Source organism: Pygoscelis adeliae, unplaced genomic scaffold, assembly GCF_000699105.1.
Source record: "Pygoscelis adeliae isolate BGI_AS28 unplaced genomic scaffold, ASM69910v1 Scaffold175, whole genome shotgun sequence".
Taxonomy (NCBI): Eukaryota; Metazoa; Chordata; class Aves; order Sphenisciformes; family Spheniscidae; genus Pygoscelis; species Pygoscelis adeliae.
In genome coordinates, this window is record NW_008824941.1 from 1,211,687 (window position 1) to 1,231,692 (window position 20,006).

Genomic DNA, 20,006 nt, shown 5'->3' on the forward strand with positions numbered 1-20,006 from the left:
CCACTCATAAATGCCCTCATTAAAAAAACCAAACTAGAATTCACAGACCAAATATTCTGGAGTTGGCTGTTTAAATTTTAATTCTACTTTATATAAACTAAAAGCCCTTTAGTTTTTTTTTAAACTGTCACCAAACACAGACGTTAGAGCAAGAAAGCTTTAGTACACAAAGATTAGCACGTAGAAAGCTGAGTAGCAGTAGCAGAGGGAGAAAAATGGATGTACTGTTCTGGTACTGATAGATATTTCATTTATATTGATCAGTTAGTAGTGACTTATTGTTTTTTAAAAACCCTAAAATTTAGAATCTGTATGATTTAGCCAACATAGAGCCAATGATATTGAAGGTTCCATGTATTAGTAAGGTATTTTATTCTATAGTATGACACTAAATATATTGCTGAGGAACGGGTTGCATAAATGATCTCAATAAAGACAACTCGCACACTGACAAAGAGGAAAATGGTCAAAAAAGGGTATGTTATACCACCATCTTTGACTGAATTAAGATTAAAATTTCCACCATCATAACCATCTCACTCTTGTCCATTTGAGTAAGTAAAATTTATTAATAGTTAGTTTCAGTTTTCAAGCCTTAAGTATATTTTAGATTTTAGCTATAAAACAGAGTCGTAGTAAGCACAGTCACCTATGTTGGTTTAACCAATTCCAAAGTATTTTTTTCTTTTGGGAAAAACAGTAAATAAAGTTCATTGAGTCAAGCTGTGTTTGTTTAGGATAGCCATTATTTAGGACAGTCTTTAAGTGCTCCCCCTTCTTTCTGGAAGCAACATTTAGAAGAACTGTATTTTTCAAATTGTGCTTCAGTGTATTTCTTTTTAAGTAGTCTGTCACCTTTACAGCTGTAAGTTTCCCACCACTATGAAAACAGTTATACAGCTGTGAAAGTAAACAAGTGACAGAAGGACCCCACTATGACCACCACCCTCATCTATATTCAAACTGCTTCTCTTATTTCTGCTCAAATATCCACACACACTTGCAAATACCGCCTCAAAAATGCAATGGAAATGGCTATTTACCTGTCATATCTGAAAATACACTCAAGAACAATTTATTTCACATTTTTCAATTTAGGTTAAAACATTCAGCAACATATTTGCTGCTTCCCTTATTAAAGGTAAAACCCTACTAGACATTGCAAAATACTATTTACGACACTATCAGAGATTTACTGTGAATTAATCAGTTGCATCCAGTTTAGAAACACAACACTGCCCATAAAGGGCTGCTGCAAGCTACAGCCTCCTAAAATAATCCGATTGATATTCTTTTTCCATTCCACAGCAGATCCAGATATGCTCATGTACCAGAAGAGGTTATAGATTGTAATTACATGAGCTAGTTCTTCCCTCTCCATGCTAAAGCAGCACTACATTGAAGGTTTTATTGAAAACATGACTACTACTGAGAACTATCCAAAATTAATCATTATTTCTTTTGAAGACCTGCAAACTAAGATAGCATACTTTATTCCTCTTCTGTTAAAGCCACCATGTATTTTGCTTACTAACACTGTCACTAGGTTTCTTCCTCTCTTGCTCTCAGAGTACAGTCTGTATTACGCTTCAATTGAAAAAATAAGCCTATTGATTGTGAGTTATAAATTGCTTCTAAAAACTATCATTCCCATGCACAAAAAAATGTTTGTAGGTACTTTACATGAAAGTACTTCCACCTATTTAACCTTATGTATTCATTTTCTGTGGCACACAACTGTGACTGGAATTGGTGAAGGCTTTCTGGGGGAATCACACATATGCTCAGCACAGTGAAATCACGGCTGTACTGACTGTCTGTGCCTCTACATCTGCAGGCACAGTCCTAAACTTCTCAAAGAGCTAGTCTAAGTTCAACTGTCTTTTTTTAAAGAGCAATTCTAGTAGAATGCATTACAGACCATAAAAGCGTAGCTGCTATTAATGGGTTAATTACATGGCTTGCAAAGAATCTTTTTTTCTTGCCTGCAAAGCTAGCATAGATGCAATTGCATAGGTGCGCCAAACTTAGTCTCTTGTTAACATCACTTTCTCTAGAAAAACAGTAACAGTGTCCCCAAGAACTTTCTTCCAGAAATTTTATTACCTCTTCTCATTTTTATTCTAAAGAAGAGAAAGGGCACAGCTGAAAATCTTTCATCTGTGTCAGAGAAAAATGGTAAATGTAGAAGTAGCAAAAGTGAATGTAATTTTCTTGTGTGTCACACACCGGTCTTTATCTGCCTGGAAAAAAACAGGGCAAGAAGCAAGCCCAGACCTTTTCTGTACACTTAAATCAACAACCACATTTCTGGTAACTCAGAAGAGTATTGCTACACAAAGCTACACATTCCTAGTATTACTGGAGACCTTCAAGGCTTTAAAAAAATAGTAAAGCAACAGACAACTGAGCAACAGCTTCAAGTTTAAAAAAGAGACAAAACATAACATTCAATGGTTAAAGACAACACATGAGATTTTAAAACAGATTCTCGCTTCAGCAGCCCCAGACAGCACTGCAGTGTATATAGACTCTTCTCAAACACCATGCTAGGGCCACAGTGGTCACGGTTATATCATACAGTAATAACTATTTAATACTACAGAATTTACTGAATTGAACAGTGACAGAACATCCAGTTCCATTCACTACACAGAATCCAGTGAAGGATGGAGGTGGGAATATCTCAACCACCACTACTGATACACTATAAATAAGAACATTATCATTTCAGAACATCTCAACTGTCTTTCATAGGTAACAACCGTACCTTCCCCCAAAACTTCTACATACTTTCCAAGACACTTTCAGTAATTTATGCAAGTCACCTGACTCCTTAAGTTAACTTAACCCAACTCCTTTCCTAACCTTAAACATTAGGAACCTTTAAGGCACAACCCTACCTGGAGTTATCCTCATCTCAAGATAGCTGTCAGAAGATGGGTAGCTCAAGTTTTACTGAGACACTAGGCTACACGAATGCTTCTTTCTTGCTTGTTTGCAGCACACTGTTTTGAATTGGAACAATTAAAACTCAATATGCTTCTGAATTGTTTCTGGTAGAATTCCGAATCAAGTTATAACATTTCAGTTGAGACAGCCTTCAGGATTTTAAGTCAGTACATCATGTTATGCTGTTATACTCTCCATTTAACAGCTTGGGACAATGCAGGCACCTATTCTGCAACTGTGTTAGTGCTATACTCTGGCAGCAAGTAAGAGAAATGTTTTCTGGCTTACAGACTGCAGAAAGGAATGGAAAGTAGCATAAAAAGCTTCAGGAGTTTGCAGCTATGAATACAAGGAAAGAAACATTGTACATTACTGAGACTGACTGACAGGATAAATAACTGCTTAGTATCTCCTTAGTGACAGCCACAAATCTTGTGCAATAATTCCATTTTTTAACAACACACTACACTATGAATATGTTTTCCTACAATCATTTACATGACTACAAGCAAGATGTTTGTAATCTTTGGAATAATTACATGTAAATTTTTTTCTCAAATTAAGCCATTGAATAATACCATTCAATTGGATGATTCTGTTTACATATCTACCAAATTCTGTGGGATGCAGATACTCAACAGGTGGTGTTTTCTGGAGCACAGAGTAACAGTGATGCTGTCAATGGACTTCTCAAAGATTCACAGTTCTCAGCAGTTTTATACTGCAATATAAAACTATTTTTACAGTGCTAACTAGTTTTACCACAGCATTTAATGTGTACTAGCCTTACAATGCTCTAGCTTATATTTAGCTTCTCTGAAAATGCAAGTCCTTCCCAGAAGTGGCCGACACCAGTGAGGAGGAGGGCTAGCTATGGAATCTGTATGAACAGATTGGTCTTTGTATGGTAAACAGCCACAGCCTCCCCTCCTGACTACTGCTGCAAGTTCTACTGTGAGGTGACTCACTAGTTGTTACTCTGCCTCCCTGGAGTAAAAAAAAATACAGACTTACAAAAAAATTAACCACAAGAACCAGTTTCCTAAAAACCAGGAAGCATATCCTGGAAAGCAGAAAATGTACATGTAAAGTCCCGGTCCTTCTACTAGCATTCCTTTTGATTTCCTGAATGGAAGATGCTCACTAGATTTGCCAGGGAAACTGAGCAAGCTTTGTGGAGTAAACACAATGACCTATCCAGGCAAGCATTTTTTTTTTTTTTTAATAATGTTTAAAAAAAATTTAATACTGAGAGACTCAAACAGCTTAATTAAACCTTTCAGCAAATGCTTCAGTCCTGTTCAACATCTAAAGAATTAGATATTTAAATTAGAGTAACTTAAAGCAGTTGCTTCATAACATCAAGTTAAGTATCTGTTCTCACGAGCAGAAATGTTATTTCAGTAAGAAAACTGAAGCATTAAGATTATATTGAGTTCAAAGAACCTCTCTAAAAATCCATTCAGAGTACTGGATTCCCTGATCCTTCCAGCTGAGGTGATGCCCATTAAAAAGGCAGTTTCGATCAGGTAACAGAAGAAAGATCACAATTGTGAAATCCCATGAACTACAGAACCGCTAAAGCGTGTGGAAAGATGATACATCATGTTACAATGTTTTCGTAAGGGAAATCATGACAGCATCACATCCCTGCTGTATAAGAGAACAATTAGTGGTTACTAATGCCAAAGTGCATGCAAAGCAAACATCATTCACAATACTAAGTAATCCAGAACATCACATTTTTTATCTCTATCTTATGAGAGATGTTATCTGGCTTACATTGCCTGGTTAAAGATTTTCTACTGTATAGCAAGTTCTCACCAGTGAATTCAGAAGATTGGAGAGACTTAGAGCCATCAGTGTGATTTAGTATTTGATGCACCAGGCCCAAAGATGTTTCACTTTCTGAAAAGAAGTTCAAGATTGATTTTACTTAAACATGGCATTATTAGACACTATGAGAACACGAATCATTATGCCCTTGATTATTACGACAACAGCCTTATATTTCAGCCCAACAGAACTTAAGCGTGAAATTCCTAACATCAGAACTCTAGACTTGGAAATTAAAAACTTGAGGTAAGATCTATATATGCACTCCCTACTTGGTAGTGGAAGAAAAACAGGCAGAAAATAATTAATGAGGATTTTTACTAGCCATTGCATGAAAGCTAGAAATGCTTGCTATGCATTTATATTTGTCTGCCCATCATTCTTAAATGAGTTTCCACCGAAATGTCACAGGCCAGTTGGGGTACACACAGTTTACTCCACAGTTATAAATGTGACCATCCTTGCATGGTATGCAGACAAAGTGTAACAGTTTACACAAGCTCAAAGATCCATCACTTTGGAGCAAAGTATTACTCCAACTGGGTTGAAGCTCAATGAGAAAAATCTACAAAGTCTCAAAGTCTCCAGAAGTGCTCAGATGTTTTAGTAAGTGTTGACTCTTCCCCCATCCCCAGTCATATTTCCCAGACTAAGAGGCTTTTCCTTTTAAGATTTCCTCCTTCAACTAAGCCTAGGGTGTGCTATAAACATCTGTTACTCCCAAGGCCATTGCTTCTTCAACTAGGATCTCAACATCTCAGCCACAGACTGGCCAAGACTGTTAAGTTCCAATGATAACTGAAAATGACCATTACAAATGTCAGTATTTTTCATGACCAAGTTTATCCTGCAATGTGAAAGTAAGTGTTTGGAAAAGGGAAAACAGTAAAACAGACAGCCGTATTGAGACTACTACAGATACAAGGGTTAAATAAAAACATCTAAACACAGCCAGTGATGACATGAAAGCAATGAAAAGGTATGACAAGTCCTTCTACTCTGGTGCAAGGATCTGCCACAAGGATTGAGGAGCTTCCTCCTGCTTCTTTCCAGGAAAGGGATGCCTGAAGACGGGTGTCAGGTATCCTTAATAAGAACATGAAAAAATAGCACAGATCCGTCAACCAACATTACAAATTGAGAGATGGAAATGCTAAACACACATTTGGGAAATGGAAGCATAGTTCACCATCCTGCCAGACCCCCAAGTGTGCAAACTTGCTTTTAAAAAGCAGATCAAGAGATGCAAAAAAAGTATCCAAGTTTACTGGGAAAAATGTTGTTTCTATGGAATTCCCACAGAAAAAGTTACTGAATAGCAAAGCACAAGTTGCAGTGCATCATCTAAATCTCTAGTTCACAAGAAAATGCAAGGTAAGCTACTCTGGATGCCTGTAATTTTTCATATAAAGTAAGGTCTACAATACCAAACTTTTAACTAAGAATTTTCAGCAAGGCTGCTACTAGAATACTTAAGCTTCTTCTCAAAGAAAGAATTAGAAGTTTAGTGAGTAGACTCTAGTTAACTGCTAGCCTCTTTAGTCTTGACAGCCTGCAGACTTTCTTTTCAGAGTGACCCAGCTCCTGGATGAAGAAGGCAGAAAAGAACAGAAAGCAAGACAGTTGCCTAGTCTTACGGTGCAGCCTGGGAACCACTGCTCAAATCTTTCACTAGTGACTGGTATCTCTGGTCTGCCTCCTAAACACAAGGCTGCAACAGAATTATACATGCTGTGCAGTTTTAAATGTCTCAAACTTTTGATTACTAGATGCAAGCATCCAAAAATACGAACATATATTTAACAGCAAGTCTCCAGCAGAAAGCAGTCTCTCTATAATGTGATGCAGTTCGAAGACTACCATTTGCCTGGCAGAACTAGATCAATCAATTAATCTAACAAGGAAGACTAAATTCCTGGGACAGAAATACTTCAGATGACTATTCATGCCTACCGCACACTCCAGACTTAAGACACAAGTTCCATCTCTGAAGATTATGATGCAGAAACCTGAGACCGTCAGCAATACAGGCTCCTTTCCTGAAGTAGTTTTGTTGCATTTTGTTCAGAGTAAATAGCTTCCACACTGAACAAGTTATTCCTCCACAAGAATCACACTTTTTAACTCTAGCCTGCTTTTTAGTGGTGTTCTGTATAACATATGCCTGAAGATCCTTGAATCAGCTTTTTGCAAGAGGGCAAAGGATGCTTTTCCGTAATTCTTCAGTAAGACGAAAAGGAACCACCCTCTTCAAGAGTGATGCTACTCTTCTTGGCCACTTGATCCTGCTGCCAAAGTCTATCCTTCAGCACACAAGTCCATTACAAGCCCTGTTTTCACGTCACTTGCTAGGGATTTTTTTTTCTTTGTTAAGACATCCCTTCTCAGTTCACACATAAAATGTCAATGCAACAACTTCATCTTTCACAGTTCTTTTACGTTGAGCACTCTGAAAGCCAGGACCAGAATAACTTGCATTTATTCAGGGTCAAAGGCCTTTCAAAATGTTTAGAAAATGCCTGGCTCTTTGGGGAAACCTCTCGCCAATCTTCACAATGAAAAACAACGCTTCCTGTAGCCAGAGAATGGTATGCCACAGCACAGCTTTTACAACATCTCCTCTGATTAATGGAAGACCTGAGATACCATATCAACTTCATGCCTGTGCTGGCCACATATAACGGACTTGAAAAGAAAGGTTTTCCACAGCAATTTTTCCATGTCAGCAGCATGTTGTCTGCATCGTTCAAGGTGGAAAAAGCTCAAGACTTCTCTAAACTTCTTTAATATGGAAACAGACAAAACTTATGTGATGGTGCACAATAAACACAGCAACACAACCACTTCTGCTGGCCACCACAGAATCTCAGGATGAGCTTCATCTTAAAAGGTAAGCAATGTGGTTTGGTCACAACTCACAGTAGCAGTGAAAGGATAAAAGGATTTTTAAAAACAGAAATGCATTAATAAGTGTTTTCTGGTAAAAAGACCTACTGCCACTTCAAAAACCTAAAAGGCAAAGAGAAACAAACCTAAAAAATCCACACCCACAACAAACTCCCAGCTCTAAAGACAGCTAAGAAAAAGGAACAGGGACACTCTACAGGGTTGTCAATCTGCAGTAGTGACTATTAGAAAGACTTTAGTACAGATGTTGATACCTGATGTTCTTTACAGTATTTGCTACAGAAAGTAAGAGGACATAACTCATCAACTGCAGCCCCAACTGACATGTTCCTTTGAAGAAGTCACTCATACACGAGACATACAAACACACCTGCAATCTGTGTAGACAATGTATCTTAAAGAATCCTTTAAGAAACTGAAAAAAGAACACTAGAAAACAGAATGGCACCTAGATGAACTAGACTGTATGCTCTTTTCAAACACCTACACAGACGATCATCATTACACCACATATACACAAACTCATATACACCTCCAATGCTACAAGAATACCAGTTAAGATTATAAATATACTGGTACAATCTACCTGGTTACATTAATAACAAGTGACTATCCAAAGACTGTGGTAACTAATTTAAAGTATATCTATGAATTCAGACACAGTTGTTTTTTTTTTTTTTTTGAGTATTTCATTCCTGTATCAAACCCTAATAAAAATATGAATCTAAACTCTACAACATTTAAATTTGGAAAAGCTCAGAATACGAACTTAAATACACAGATAATAAACCATCTGCACAGAATTCCAAGCACAAATCAATGTAATATGCTAGGTATTTATACATATGTATTACTTCCCCACAGGCTTCAAAATACAGCCATACAATTAAAATCTTGTGCAGAACTCATCACCATAAATAACAATTGCATTTAATTCCTAAATGATGTAGATAAATATCGTAATCATCTATTTAAGGAAAAAAGACTCTAAGGGGGGGGTCTGTGTGTGTGTGTGTGTGTTTGTTTACATACACACAGAGACATATGCTTTAAACTCAATCAGCCAATTTTTCAAGTCTACATGATTTTCAGATGTAATGTATTGCCCATTAATACTTCATAGGGTATTTATAATCTATTCACCACACATTAGTTTTGTTTTCACACTAGTAACCTGACTACCGTTTTATCACAGTTCAGACTGGCCACTAGACAGAGGATGCTCTCATTCAGTTCTGGACTTGGTTCACCGATTTGAAACACTGGAGGGGCACCATTTAAACATGAAAAGACATACTTAGATCACAAACCAGAAGAACCATCAGTTTCAGCCCTAATACATTTCCAGCAAGAAGAGTCATAAAACAGAAAGAATGGGGGATGAGGGCAAGGACCTACTCTAGGACAGCATGGAGAGGGCGCATGAAATAAAGCAGCAGAACAAAGCTGCCCACTAAGTCTAAAAATGCAAGGAGGAAGAATTTTCAGAAGGAAAAAAAAAGAAAGGTGGTTCAGGGAGGAAAAGTACAAAATATATTTGAAAACAGGAAGATTAAAGTCACCTGATACCAGGGTAACACTCTGTTTGAGCAAATCTCCAAAATATCCCACAATTTGGGGAGTTTATTAGGTATATGCATCTCTCCCCACTCAACTCCTACCTGGATAACCAGGTTTTCTAATTTATTTCCAAAGCCATAATTCAAAATGGCACGGAAAACATGGTTCTAGAGACTCCTTATAAAATGGTGGTAAACTTTTGAAGTTATTTCTTTGTAAAAAAACTACGTCACTTTACTTTCTATAAAAAGATTACATTTAATGTACTGACTGATCAAAATTCAAGAGTTATTTAAGTTACATTCTAACTACGTAAATACCAGTCTTCCAGTGTGAAGAACCCAATATAAGGAGTGATGCTATCCAATAGCATTCCAATTAAAAAACAACTAACACTACATCAAGTTTTCTTAGAGTCAGGTCCTCAATTCTGTAATTCAGGTTCTATAAGATGTAATCTGCCACTCGCTGACAAGATGTAGAAGTGATTAGTCCAAGAGTTTTGCCAAGCATGAGCAGATGCATCAGTGTGGGTGGGCTGGGTATTTTTTGGATGGGAAATGGCATTTAATTTCATGGAAGTTCAATTCCTAACATGCCAAGATTTTAAATGCAAACATTTTAACTAAACATTTCCCACCACCACCACACCTCATACTAGAAAAAATTTGGAATGTAGTATTTATACTAACATTTCAACCAACATATTTTTAATTTTAAAAATCCAGATCTTCAGAGTCAACTTAAACTCTACACAATACTGGTTTCTAAATCTTCATATTTCTAAAATCATAATTACATACCAAGGTAGCATTTGCATAAATTTGAAATGCAGTACACTGCTGCTAGCAATAAATACAAATAAACGTTCTATGTAGCAAATAGATAAAAGTGAAGATGGGCTATTACCATCAGAATAGACCACGAGGTAAAGTATGGGTGACCTAATGATATTCTGGATTTTCTGAGACAAGTTTAAAATTTCTAGAAGCAAGTTTGTCAAAATAAACGTACCAAAGTGTGCTGAACCACTGCTACTTTTACTTTGTATAGAGGTACTGCATGTCTGGGTCCCAGGTTGTGCTGTGCCTGTTCGATTTATACCCCTGTATAATTTCCTACAGGAGAGTTCATCATTGTCACTGTCATGTAGGGATGGTGTCCGAGGCCTAAAATGCCGCCATCTACATGATTTGATATTGACTAGTATCTGACTGAGGTCTTTCGAGAAAGATTTGTCCGAGGTATTTGTTTCTGAGGTATTGGCAAATTGACTGATTGAGGAGTGTTGTGATGAGGAAAACATTTCCAAATCCAGCTGATGAAATGTATTATCGTAGTCCGAATGCGCTCTGTCTAGCAGCACCCTAAAAACAGGAAAACAATGCAGAATTATACAGTGGCAAGAAAATACCAAGAAAGTCACCAGTTTGTCATGCGTGCCTGGGGATGACAAAGGGATAGAAGAAACTACACAAAAGTGTTCTAGAACAAGCAACCCCCGCCCCCCAAACAGACACAATGCATGACTATATATCATTTTACAATAAGCAGTACATTTAGGTTTCTCTTCACATGCATATTCTAGATTTTACTACTTGAACAGCTGATATACATCGTCATGTGTATATTAAGCCACAGCAACAACTTTTTTTTTTTTTTTTTAAGTCATCAGGCTGGAAGATAAGAGTTCCACAATGCAAAGAAAAAAACCCTAGAGAATAAAAAAAAAATACCTTAAGTAACTAAAAAGTGATTCAAATGCCCTCCTAAAGTAACTTCAGTTCAAAAGTCTTACTCCCATATACACTGAATATACCTACTACCATCCCAATGCAGTGGGGATGTCACACATTAACTTCCAAATCCCCTTGCAAAATCCCAGTAAGAGCCTTCGGCTCCCATTCTGATTTTACTGATATGCCAATCTGAATTGCTAATACCTGAAGAGGTGCTAAGCATTAATCTGAAAGCCAAATCACGTTCTTACAGTTTTTAAAACTAAAATTTTATACCACTGTACCATTTTTTTAAAGACATCATACAATGTTTAAGAAATAGCACTTATACACTGAACAATTTATAAATTGTTTTCGATAAAGATGCTTAGAAGCACAATGCCTGAAGTCCTTAATTCTTTGATATTTTTGACAATGTTTGAAATTTAACAGTTATTGTCACTTGTAAGTATTCCTCCCAAAAGTCTCCTCTACAACTGGCAAATCACCAAATATGGTCCAAACTCAGAAAAGCATTTTCTGAAAAATGTGATTTTTGCTATTTTTGAATACTATTGTTTGAAGACAACTATGCAAATCATTTAAATACAAACCACCAATCACAACTGAAAACATACATGTATTTTCACCTCAGAACTTGGGAGTGCCAGCAATAAAAAACCCTAGAAACATTTAAGAAAACAGTATTAAAGCGGCTTCCACTACCACAAAATAAAAATTGAGATATTAACCAGCTAAGGAAACTTGTATCAAATGGAAGTATTTAAAAAGTCAATCTCTCTGATCCCTCCATTTTTGAGGGGTTTGTTTTTTTTTTTCTTAAAGCTTTGCTTGTTATGTCTTACTGATTTTTTTTTTTTTTTAATTTTATTTTTAAAAAACAGCAACAATTATGTAGCACATACCTTCCACCACGGCCGACCCGTCTTCGTGCAAACCCAATACACCTCTGGGGTACAGTGAGGGTGGTTAAGCAGTATCTATAACGCACATCTCCTAATCTTCCCTCTTTAGGGCTACTCCATGGCCAGTTGCCAGGTTGGTCTAAATGAGGCTTAAAATAATTTTAAACAATTAAACACAAGATGTTTTCCCACAATGATGCTCTGTCTTATGATACATAAGGAAATTCTACTTACAGCATAGTACTGACAGCCTGCTTTCCTACGGAAGGCAAAAGGACCATCGGGATCATTTTCTTCCTCAGCCTCCGAAGAACCAGACAAAACCTTTAAAGAGGGGATAGGGGGCGCATGAGGAGAGATATTAGTAAATTCGTAAGTTTTACTTCTATTCTTTCCCCAAGAGCAGCACAGAACTCTAGAGGTCCTACCTGGGAGAGAGGTTCTTCATCTGAGCTAGGAAAATCATACTGATTCAAATCTTTAGCGTTAAAGACTGGCAGTGCAGCAGGACTTGTCTGTTGAGGAGTAGCAGCAGCAGACGAAGGTAAGACTTTTGGCTTCTTCTCATACTTTCTTTTGGGTCTAATAACATCAGGTTTATCTTGCTGCAAGAAAAAAAAAAGCAGTGTAAAATTACACACACAAGTAAATTAGATTAAAACAGGAGTTTTCGAAAAAACTCCTGCCTAAGCAAGCTAAAAAGTGAACTCATCTCTCCACCATCTTGATAGCAAAATATGTAGTCATTTCATGCATATCTGTATTTCATTTCCAGTAATTGAAACGTTTAACAGATAAGGTGGGATCAAGCACTGTTTGCTCAATCCGTGCTAGATAAAACACTAGCCGTTAAGATAACAGTACTACTTTGCAGAAGTAGACCAAAATATGTACAATGATCTCCATGAGGCACCTTTTTCATTTTTTAACATTTTAAATTAATAGACATTTATGCAGTGTTAGGGAATTACTAAGTACCAAACAATGCTCTAAAGGCAAAAATAGAAGTTAGACTTCTCAAAGATACCTAGAATCTCAGAAAATCCTCTAAAGATTAAACACATTTCCCCATACTATGCAAAGTCAAGTTTAAGTGCATTTCCCAAGTTTCTAAGCAACAGATTTCTTTCAAGCTGCAAGACACGGCATTGACCCAACATCACTAACAGGTAAGTACACTCCAGCAATCTCAATTATAATGCTCTACTATCAATGGAAGTATTCACTGATTCAAGCCACCTTGTCAGATTCAGAAGAGCCTTTGGACATTCTTCAGTTTTAAGAAGTCTTTGTTTAAAATTCAAATTATACCTCAGCATTTCTCCTGTGTTACCTGACCTATTTAATATGCTCAGTTGTTGACACTGTAGCTATGCTTTGTATGACACAAAATTAAAGCCCGCAGGGAAAAAAGTGCCAGTCAGCTTTCTAAATCAAGTAACATTATTTGATACTTTACTTAAATACAAAACCAAAGATATACAGCATGCTGGGAATATTAGTGGATTGTATTTTAAAAAAACCAAAACAAACAAAACAAAAACCAACCCTCCAGATTAAAATAACATTAATTTAGAACAAGATATGGGATTTACCTCATTAGTCCCACCTTTGTCCAATATCTAGGTAATAAATACAGTTTTGTTCAGGATATCCTAACTTTATGGACAGTATTAGAGAAAAATGTTTGTATCCCCCAGAATAAGAATACAATTGCACATGTCCTTTTGTCTGTAGTTGTCTATACTGTCTTTATTTCCGTCTTGAGGAATGCCAGTAGTCTGTACGTTGTCCTCGTAACTCCAACAGAACAAAGCATTTTATTCCAATTGCAGCTTTGCTAGTCTGTTTCCAGTTTCAGCTTCCCCCCTCCTCCCATCCTAAAGTGCTGTATCGTGCATACATAATAGCATGAACTAGTAACTCTGTTACTGACATTACTCACTTTAACTTTAAATTCTTTCAGTTCCATAGCTTCTTGGTGTTTAAAAGGACTGCTGTTAGTCACAGGAATGATGGGAATAGCATAGGTAGGTTTAATCGGCTGCCGTTGTGCCATGACCTCAGACATGATCTCTCCACTGTAGTCACCCAAATTATACCTGAAATCAGAATTATTTTTTTTTATTTGTTGGAAAGTTTACAATGCATGTCTGGTAAAAAATTGCGCAACACAGACTAATACTTGCAACTGGGGATAAAGGGACATCCAGGATGACAGCAAGTACAGAAAGTATTGTTCCAGAAAAGGGGACTAATAACATGGGAACTTCATTGTGATGACCAATGCTGACAAATAAATAAAAGGGTAACTACCCTGTAAAGCCTGTAAAACATCTCCAAAAGATGATAATGTAAAGGAAAGAAGCAGAAACTAGAAGGAAAGAACAGGAAAGGGTTTTCCTCCCCCCTCAGCTGGGGACAGGTACCATTTAAAAATACACATTTATCACCCAAAAGGTTTTAAACAGTGAGGGAGAGTGCCTTATTCATGAATCCTCCCTCTTTTGTGTTGAGGAATACTTTCATAATCAGCAGATCCATGAAACATATAACATTTCAAATCCTGTGGAAAGTGCTGAGTTGAAGTGCAGTTTTCCATTCTGAGGGGGGCATGGAGTCTTTCCTCTATCCAACAGCTTATTTTCTTGAAAAAGCTACTGGAAAATCTTTGCATTTCTCCCCTCTCTATTTCTACTGAAAATAGCCAGTGCTTGAAAAAAGTGCCCCTGGTAGAGGGGGCAGACTGACATTCAACTTGTGTGCCTAAGAAACCAGACCAAAAAGTTAGTTTTAGAGCTTTAAAATACTGACTCAAAACATTTGTTTTCAAACATGGATGCTTAAGCTAGAGAAGTTTATTCAGATTCTAAGTATCAACCTGAAGAACAACTCTACATTGCAAATGTGATTCTCAGCTGATTGGGAAAGTGACAGCTGACAGAGCAGTGCATTTGGTCTTCAACACAGCTGACAAACAGGATGTCAAAAAGAAGCACTAGTTGGGAGATGACTCACATAACATGTTATACTGTATTAAATGCTTATTTGTTTTCCTCAAGAGGGTATTTAGATCAAGGTTTGCTAAAAAAAAAAAAACAACAAAAAAACAAACCAAACAGCAATAATGAAGAAAAAGAAGAATGGTAATGATTGGAAATGGCCTTCAAATTAGCTGGGATTTCCTTAATCTATGCATTTAGTTTTAACCGGTACTATTCAAAGTACCGTTATACCTGCTGACCGCTGCCCTTTTCTAGTCTGTCTATCATCTCCTCAAACTGCAAAGGAGAGATGTCCATTCTTTTCTTCAACTTATTCACAAATGATTTTACCTGAAAAAATGATTTTACCTGAAACTATGACCTCTCTTCCTGTATAATATATAGGATATATACATACTTTTGAATACATGTACACATGTAATAAAACAATGTAGATTAGTGTGACAGGTCACTTTTCCGTAATAAGCAACTTCCTAAAGTTTTATTTTGCTCTCCATAGCCATATATGAAAATATGCTACCCTGTGTATGTGAAAGAGTCTAATCCAAATACTTATTTTAAAAATCTCTCACTGTTTTAAGTATTTGTGGGAATCGGAATACAAAGTACTTTCCCAAAGCTTTCCACAGGAAGTTTTCAATAAACATTACCTCTTTTCCATAATTTCCAGTGTTAAATGCAGCAACTCTCTCTTGCTTTTTTCCCTCCTCTTTATCATCTCCAGGATGGTTACTGCACGACTCAGATCTCGACGCAGCTTAAGCATCTTCTCATAAGACGCTTCATCATTTTTTCGATTCTGTAGATACATAGTGTATATGTTTCCCCACATCATTTACTTCAAAATTCAGATTATTTAAGTTTAAATATTTATGTATATTAAAAAACACATGCTAAAACAAAAGAGAAGCATGTGCATGTTATCAATGAGCTACAGCTTACCAATGTCGTAGTATGTTTAACAGTAGATTTAATGAAAAAATAATAAATACAAACTTTTATTCAATAACTGTCCTAAAGTAGTTTCTTTTATGTTTTTACCCTAGCAAATTACAACAAAAGAACACCCCAAATTTTATCGTTTTTTACTACATAGCAGAATTGTTTCTTTATACAAGCTACTTTTTGAGAGGGGGAGAAGGAGAAAGAAAGCAGAGGGAGATATCGATCTACTTACTTTACGTGTCTGCATCTTTTCTGTTCGTCTTCTAAAAGCAACATAAGGATCATTTGTGCTGGAACCATCTCGCTTCTCTTGTTTCACTGCTGGGATAAGAGAGGGACCTCGACAGTTTTTCCTCTTTTTAATCCAGTACTCATACACTTCTCTGATCAATTCATCGTCTTCCTTCAGCAACAGCTTGGCCTCTTGCAGGCTGACTGGCTAAATGCAAAACCCAGCATGTCACTTTCATATAGCAATACAGAGAGTGCGTATTTCAAATTCTTTATTCAAAGTACCGTTATACCTGCTGACCGCTGCCCTTTTCTAGTCTGTCTATCATCTCCTCAAACTGCAAAGGAGAGATGTCCATTCTTTTCTTCAACTTATTCACAAAGATCTCATCTTCCGAATCCAAGTCATAATCCGGCTGCTCAGCATCCAAACTAAAAGCTAAATGACACAGTGAAAGTTAAAGTTAGTTTTACTACAGAAATGTTTTGTTCTCATAGCAGTGTCCAGAGTACGCATCAGATTCTTCTGAAGACAAAACCGAAATTATTTGTTTGAATGTTGTAGTAATGCTACTTCAAAGTTACATCTAGTTTTTCCTTGAAAAAAAATTACACCATTCAAAATCAGGAATAACAGTTGATAACTATTTGATCATGCTTTGGTTAACCAATGAAAGCTTACTAGCAGTCAAGCCAGCTAGCAGCTTTCTACCTCATTGCTTTCAGCAAGAAACTTTTAGATTGGTCAAAACTTTCAATGCTGTCTAGTATTCTGCAGTTTTATGTATTGTATTATCAACAGTTAAGACTTCAGCCCAAACACACTTTAAAGGTATTTCTACAAAAGTATGTGCAGACTGTATTACAATGACCTTACACATATTCTCATCAATGATTTTTGTGATGTACGTGTGTCAGACTAACTGGCCCAGCATGGTCTACCCTATGTAAGTGGGGCATCTTCAAATACAAGTAATGTTTTGCAGAACACAAACAACTGTTCTGTTTTCCACGATATCCTATGAAAATGCAGTATTCTACATTCAAAACAAGATCTCCCTAGTTCTCATGCCTCATTCAGGTTGTTTTAGTTTGCAAGAGACACGAAATTCTTCCCCAGTGCACACTTGGAAACGCATTGTGAAAAGCATCACTTACTTTTACTAAATAAATAGGTAGAATACAATGCAGCTGAAAATCACCATTTCAGCTGTTAGACCACTAGATAACAACAAGAAGAATGAAAAACTGTAACCTTACTATCAGCACGGAAGACTGCTAGTATTAGTCTCTCCATTTGCCTAGGAGTGGAGCAGCATGCTCTAATACTTTAGGCTACCACTGAAGGTCGGACTGATATAGAAGTCTAACATTTAACCAAAGCTAATTAGGCATGAGATCCATTTACATAGCACAAATACTACTTTTAAAATTCTATTAATTACACCATGCAACAGAATTCTGCAACAGATTATATTTTTCATAATGTTTTCAAAAGTTATCTGAAGTAATGAGGTGCTCACATCCAGAGCCACATCTAAACAGAACAGCTGCTGTCTTCCAGCAAAAACAAAAATCCCAACACATCTGCAAGTCATCAGCTGCTATCAAAACCCACCTACTTTTAGATGTAGAATACTTCCATCCAGGCATAGGCAAATACTACTACTACTGCCACTTCTGCCTGGCTTCCCAATCCACTCTACTGTCATTTTATCCCGGTTAAACTTCAGGGGTACTGAAGGTACTCTGTTTCTTAACTATGTATTATAGATAATCTCCTCTTCAAGTAGATTTGTGTCTGTCCTTGCTAAAGAACCTAAATTTCCCTGCAAGCTGTAACTACTGAGTATTATAGAGGGCAGAAACAGGCTTTTGAGATTACTAAATTTAAAGTATTAACATATAGACATAGACTAAAGAAGGACATCTATCTACTTCTTGATCAAGAACTAAACATACCTCTTCAGTAAGAAGTATGCATTCCTTTTTATGTTGGAAAAAATAATTCTCAGAAGTCAGTCTTGATGCAAGCTCGATAGACATTTAACAGTAATCTCTTCAACTACTAGCAAAATAAAGTTCTTGGTGTAGACTTCAATGACTGAGTTACTTTACTTACGCTGTATGTGAATCAGCTGCTTTGGCATTTTAAACTCTCCAGGATATATAGATTCATAGTATGCAATATTACTTTCTGCTTCTGGAACTGGTATAACCATGTTATCCCTCTTCTCTCCATATACTTGTTGTGCTGAGATAGCCCGTTGGAGGTGATGTTCCTAAAAACAAAACAAGTTAAGATGAAAATCTGAGAAAATATTTTCAGAGCTTAGACTTTTTAGCTGAAGGAAGTCTATTTCTTTGCAAACGCTCTCATTCCAAATCCCTAAGACCAGACATAGGAAATCAGCATTGCACACTTGACTCAAAATGCACTCCATAAACTGGAAGGTTTTTCCAGTAGGTGGAGCTCTCCCTCTTACACAAACACACACACCACTTCAGCTACTAAACTTAGTAAAGTCAAGTTGCATGTTCTTGCAACCACGCATGTTCTGCTCACCAAGCTATATAAATCCATCTTTACATATTTCTGGAGAAACACTTAAGATCAATTACACATACAGATTGTAACAAGTAGCTGCAGACAGATATTCACTCTGGTATTATTCTGTATTTGCTACAGCCATTTATTGGCAGTGATGTCAGAAAACCAGAAAGGAGGCCTGCCATCATCCCCTATTAAGAAGAGAAGCAACTATTTTTACCCAGACAGAGAAATGATTCCTAAAGACATTCTCGTTTACTGCAATGCTTTCCATTATCCTCCTTTTTCCCCCTCCTAATCTGTCAAATTAAGTTTATTATTAAACCATAAACCATGAGGGTGAGAATAATTAACTTTCAGAAATCTGCAACTGTTTTTCAAGCTTAAAAGTAAGTTACATTTATATGTTAGTACAACCCAAGTAACAGATTAGTAACATTACAAATTCTCGTAATTTTCTAATGCTACTATTCAAATGCAATCCATTCTTCCTGTGGTGCTGTCAAGACAGTAAGTATCGGCAGAGTTCATACAGAGTTACCAACAAAAACCCACACAGCAAGATGTGTGCATGTATATAAATGGTTTACTGATTCTGTAACATAGTATTTTTTCCCTAGTACCAAAGCTGGTTCTTAAGTTTCTATACTCAGTGTTCCTTCCTAGGTGCTCAGTAAACCAGTGCTGCATCAGTTGTGCCAATACAGCTATGAGTGAGATGCTATAAACCAGATTACTGAAATTCTTGAACAAGAACTGCAGCGGAAGGATGGCAGGGATAATTGGTTTTAATATTGAAGTAAAAACATATCAGTGTTCATCCGTATGATCTTATTACACCTTTGTCTGTCTGACCTCACTTCACCTCCTCTTTAGCACAATAAAGGCAATCAACATCTTCTGTCTAAACTTAAAAAAAAAAAATCAAGAAAATTATAAAATACACTTTATTGTAAACTGCAGAGTTAGAGCAGCCTCAAACTAAAACCTGCTTCAAGATAAAATTCTGCTGCAAGGATCCACAGGATTTTAGCCTATCTTTACCTTCAAACAAGCTGCAGAGATTTTTTTTCACATCTGTCCCGTTAAAAAGTTTCTTCACGAAAAGAGACCAATTGTGAGAATAAGACATATCACACAAGTTGCGAGTAAAACTCACTGGACTGATTTTGATCCTCTAGCATTTGTTAAGCATAGACACATGTCACCTTGGAGATGTGGCAGCTAAAATTCTTTCTTGGGTATGGTACAAAATAATTTCTTTTCTACCTTTTAGTGAAGCACTGCTGCCAGACACCTCAAATTTATGTAAACAGTAATAATTCTTTGGGATTTTGTCCCAACAGCTGCAACTGTTGCAGAACAGGGAATTAAG

General features: G+C 36.7%; 1 protein-coding gene across 1 annotated transcript in view; it reads right to left on the reverse strand.

Moving 5' to 3' along the window:
* The window catches only part of EPC1 (enhancer of polycomb homolog 1 (Drosophila)), a 67,392-nt gene that overhangs the window by 5,510 nt on the left and 41,876 nt on the right, over positions 1-20,006 (reverse strand). The window contains exons 2-10 of the mRNA XM_009325533.1: positions 18,203-18,362; positions 16,374-16,519; positions 16,082-16,288; positions 15,555-15,703; positions 13,845-14,001; positions 12,328-12,504; positions 12,134-12,223; positions 11,900-12,048; positions 10,270-10,622 (exon numbers count right to left, since the gene is read on the reverse strand). Coding sequence (XP_009323808.1) covers positions 10,270-10,622; positions 11,900-12,048; positions 12,134-12,223; positions 12,328-12,504; positions 13,845-14,001; positions 15,555-15,703; positions 16,082-16,288; positions 16,374-16,519; positions 18,203-18,302 — 1,528 coding nt within the window. The 5' untranslated portion in view covers positions 18,303-18,362. The remainder of the gene's footprint in view (positions 1-10,269; positions 10,623-11,899; positions 12,049-12,133; positions 12,224-12,327; positions 12,505-13,844; positions 14,002-15,554; positions 15,704-16,081; positions 16,289-16,373; positions 16,520-18,202; positions 18,363-20,006) is intronic.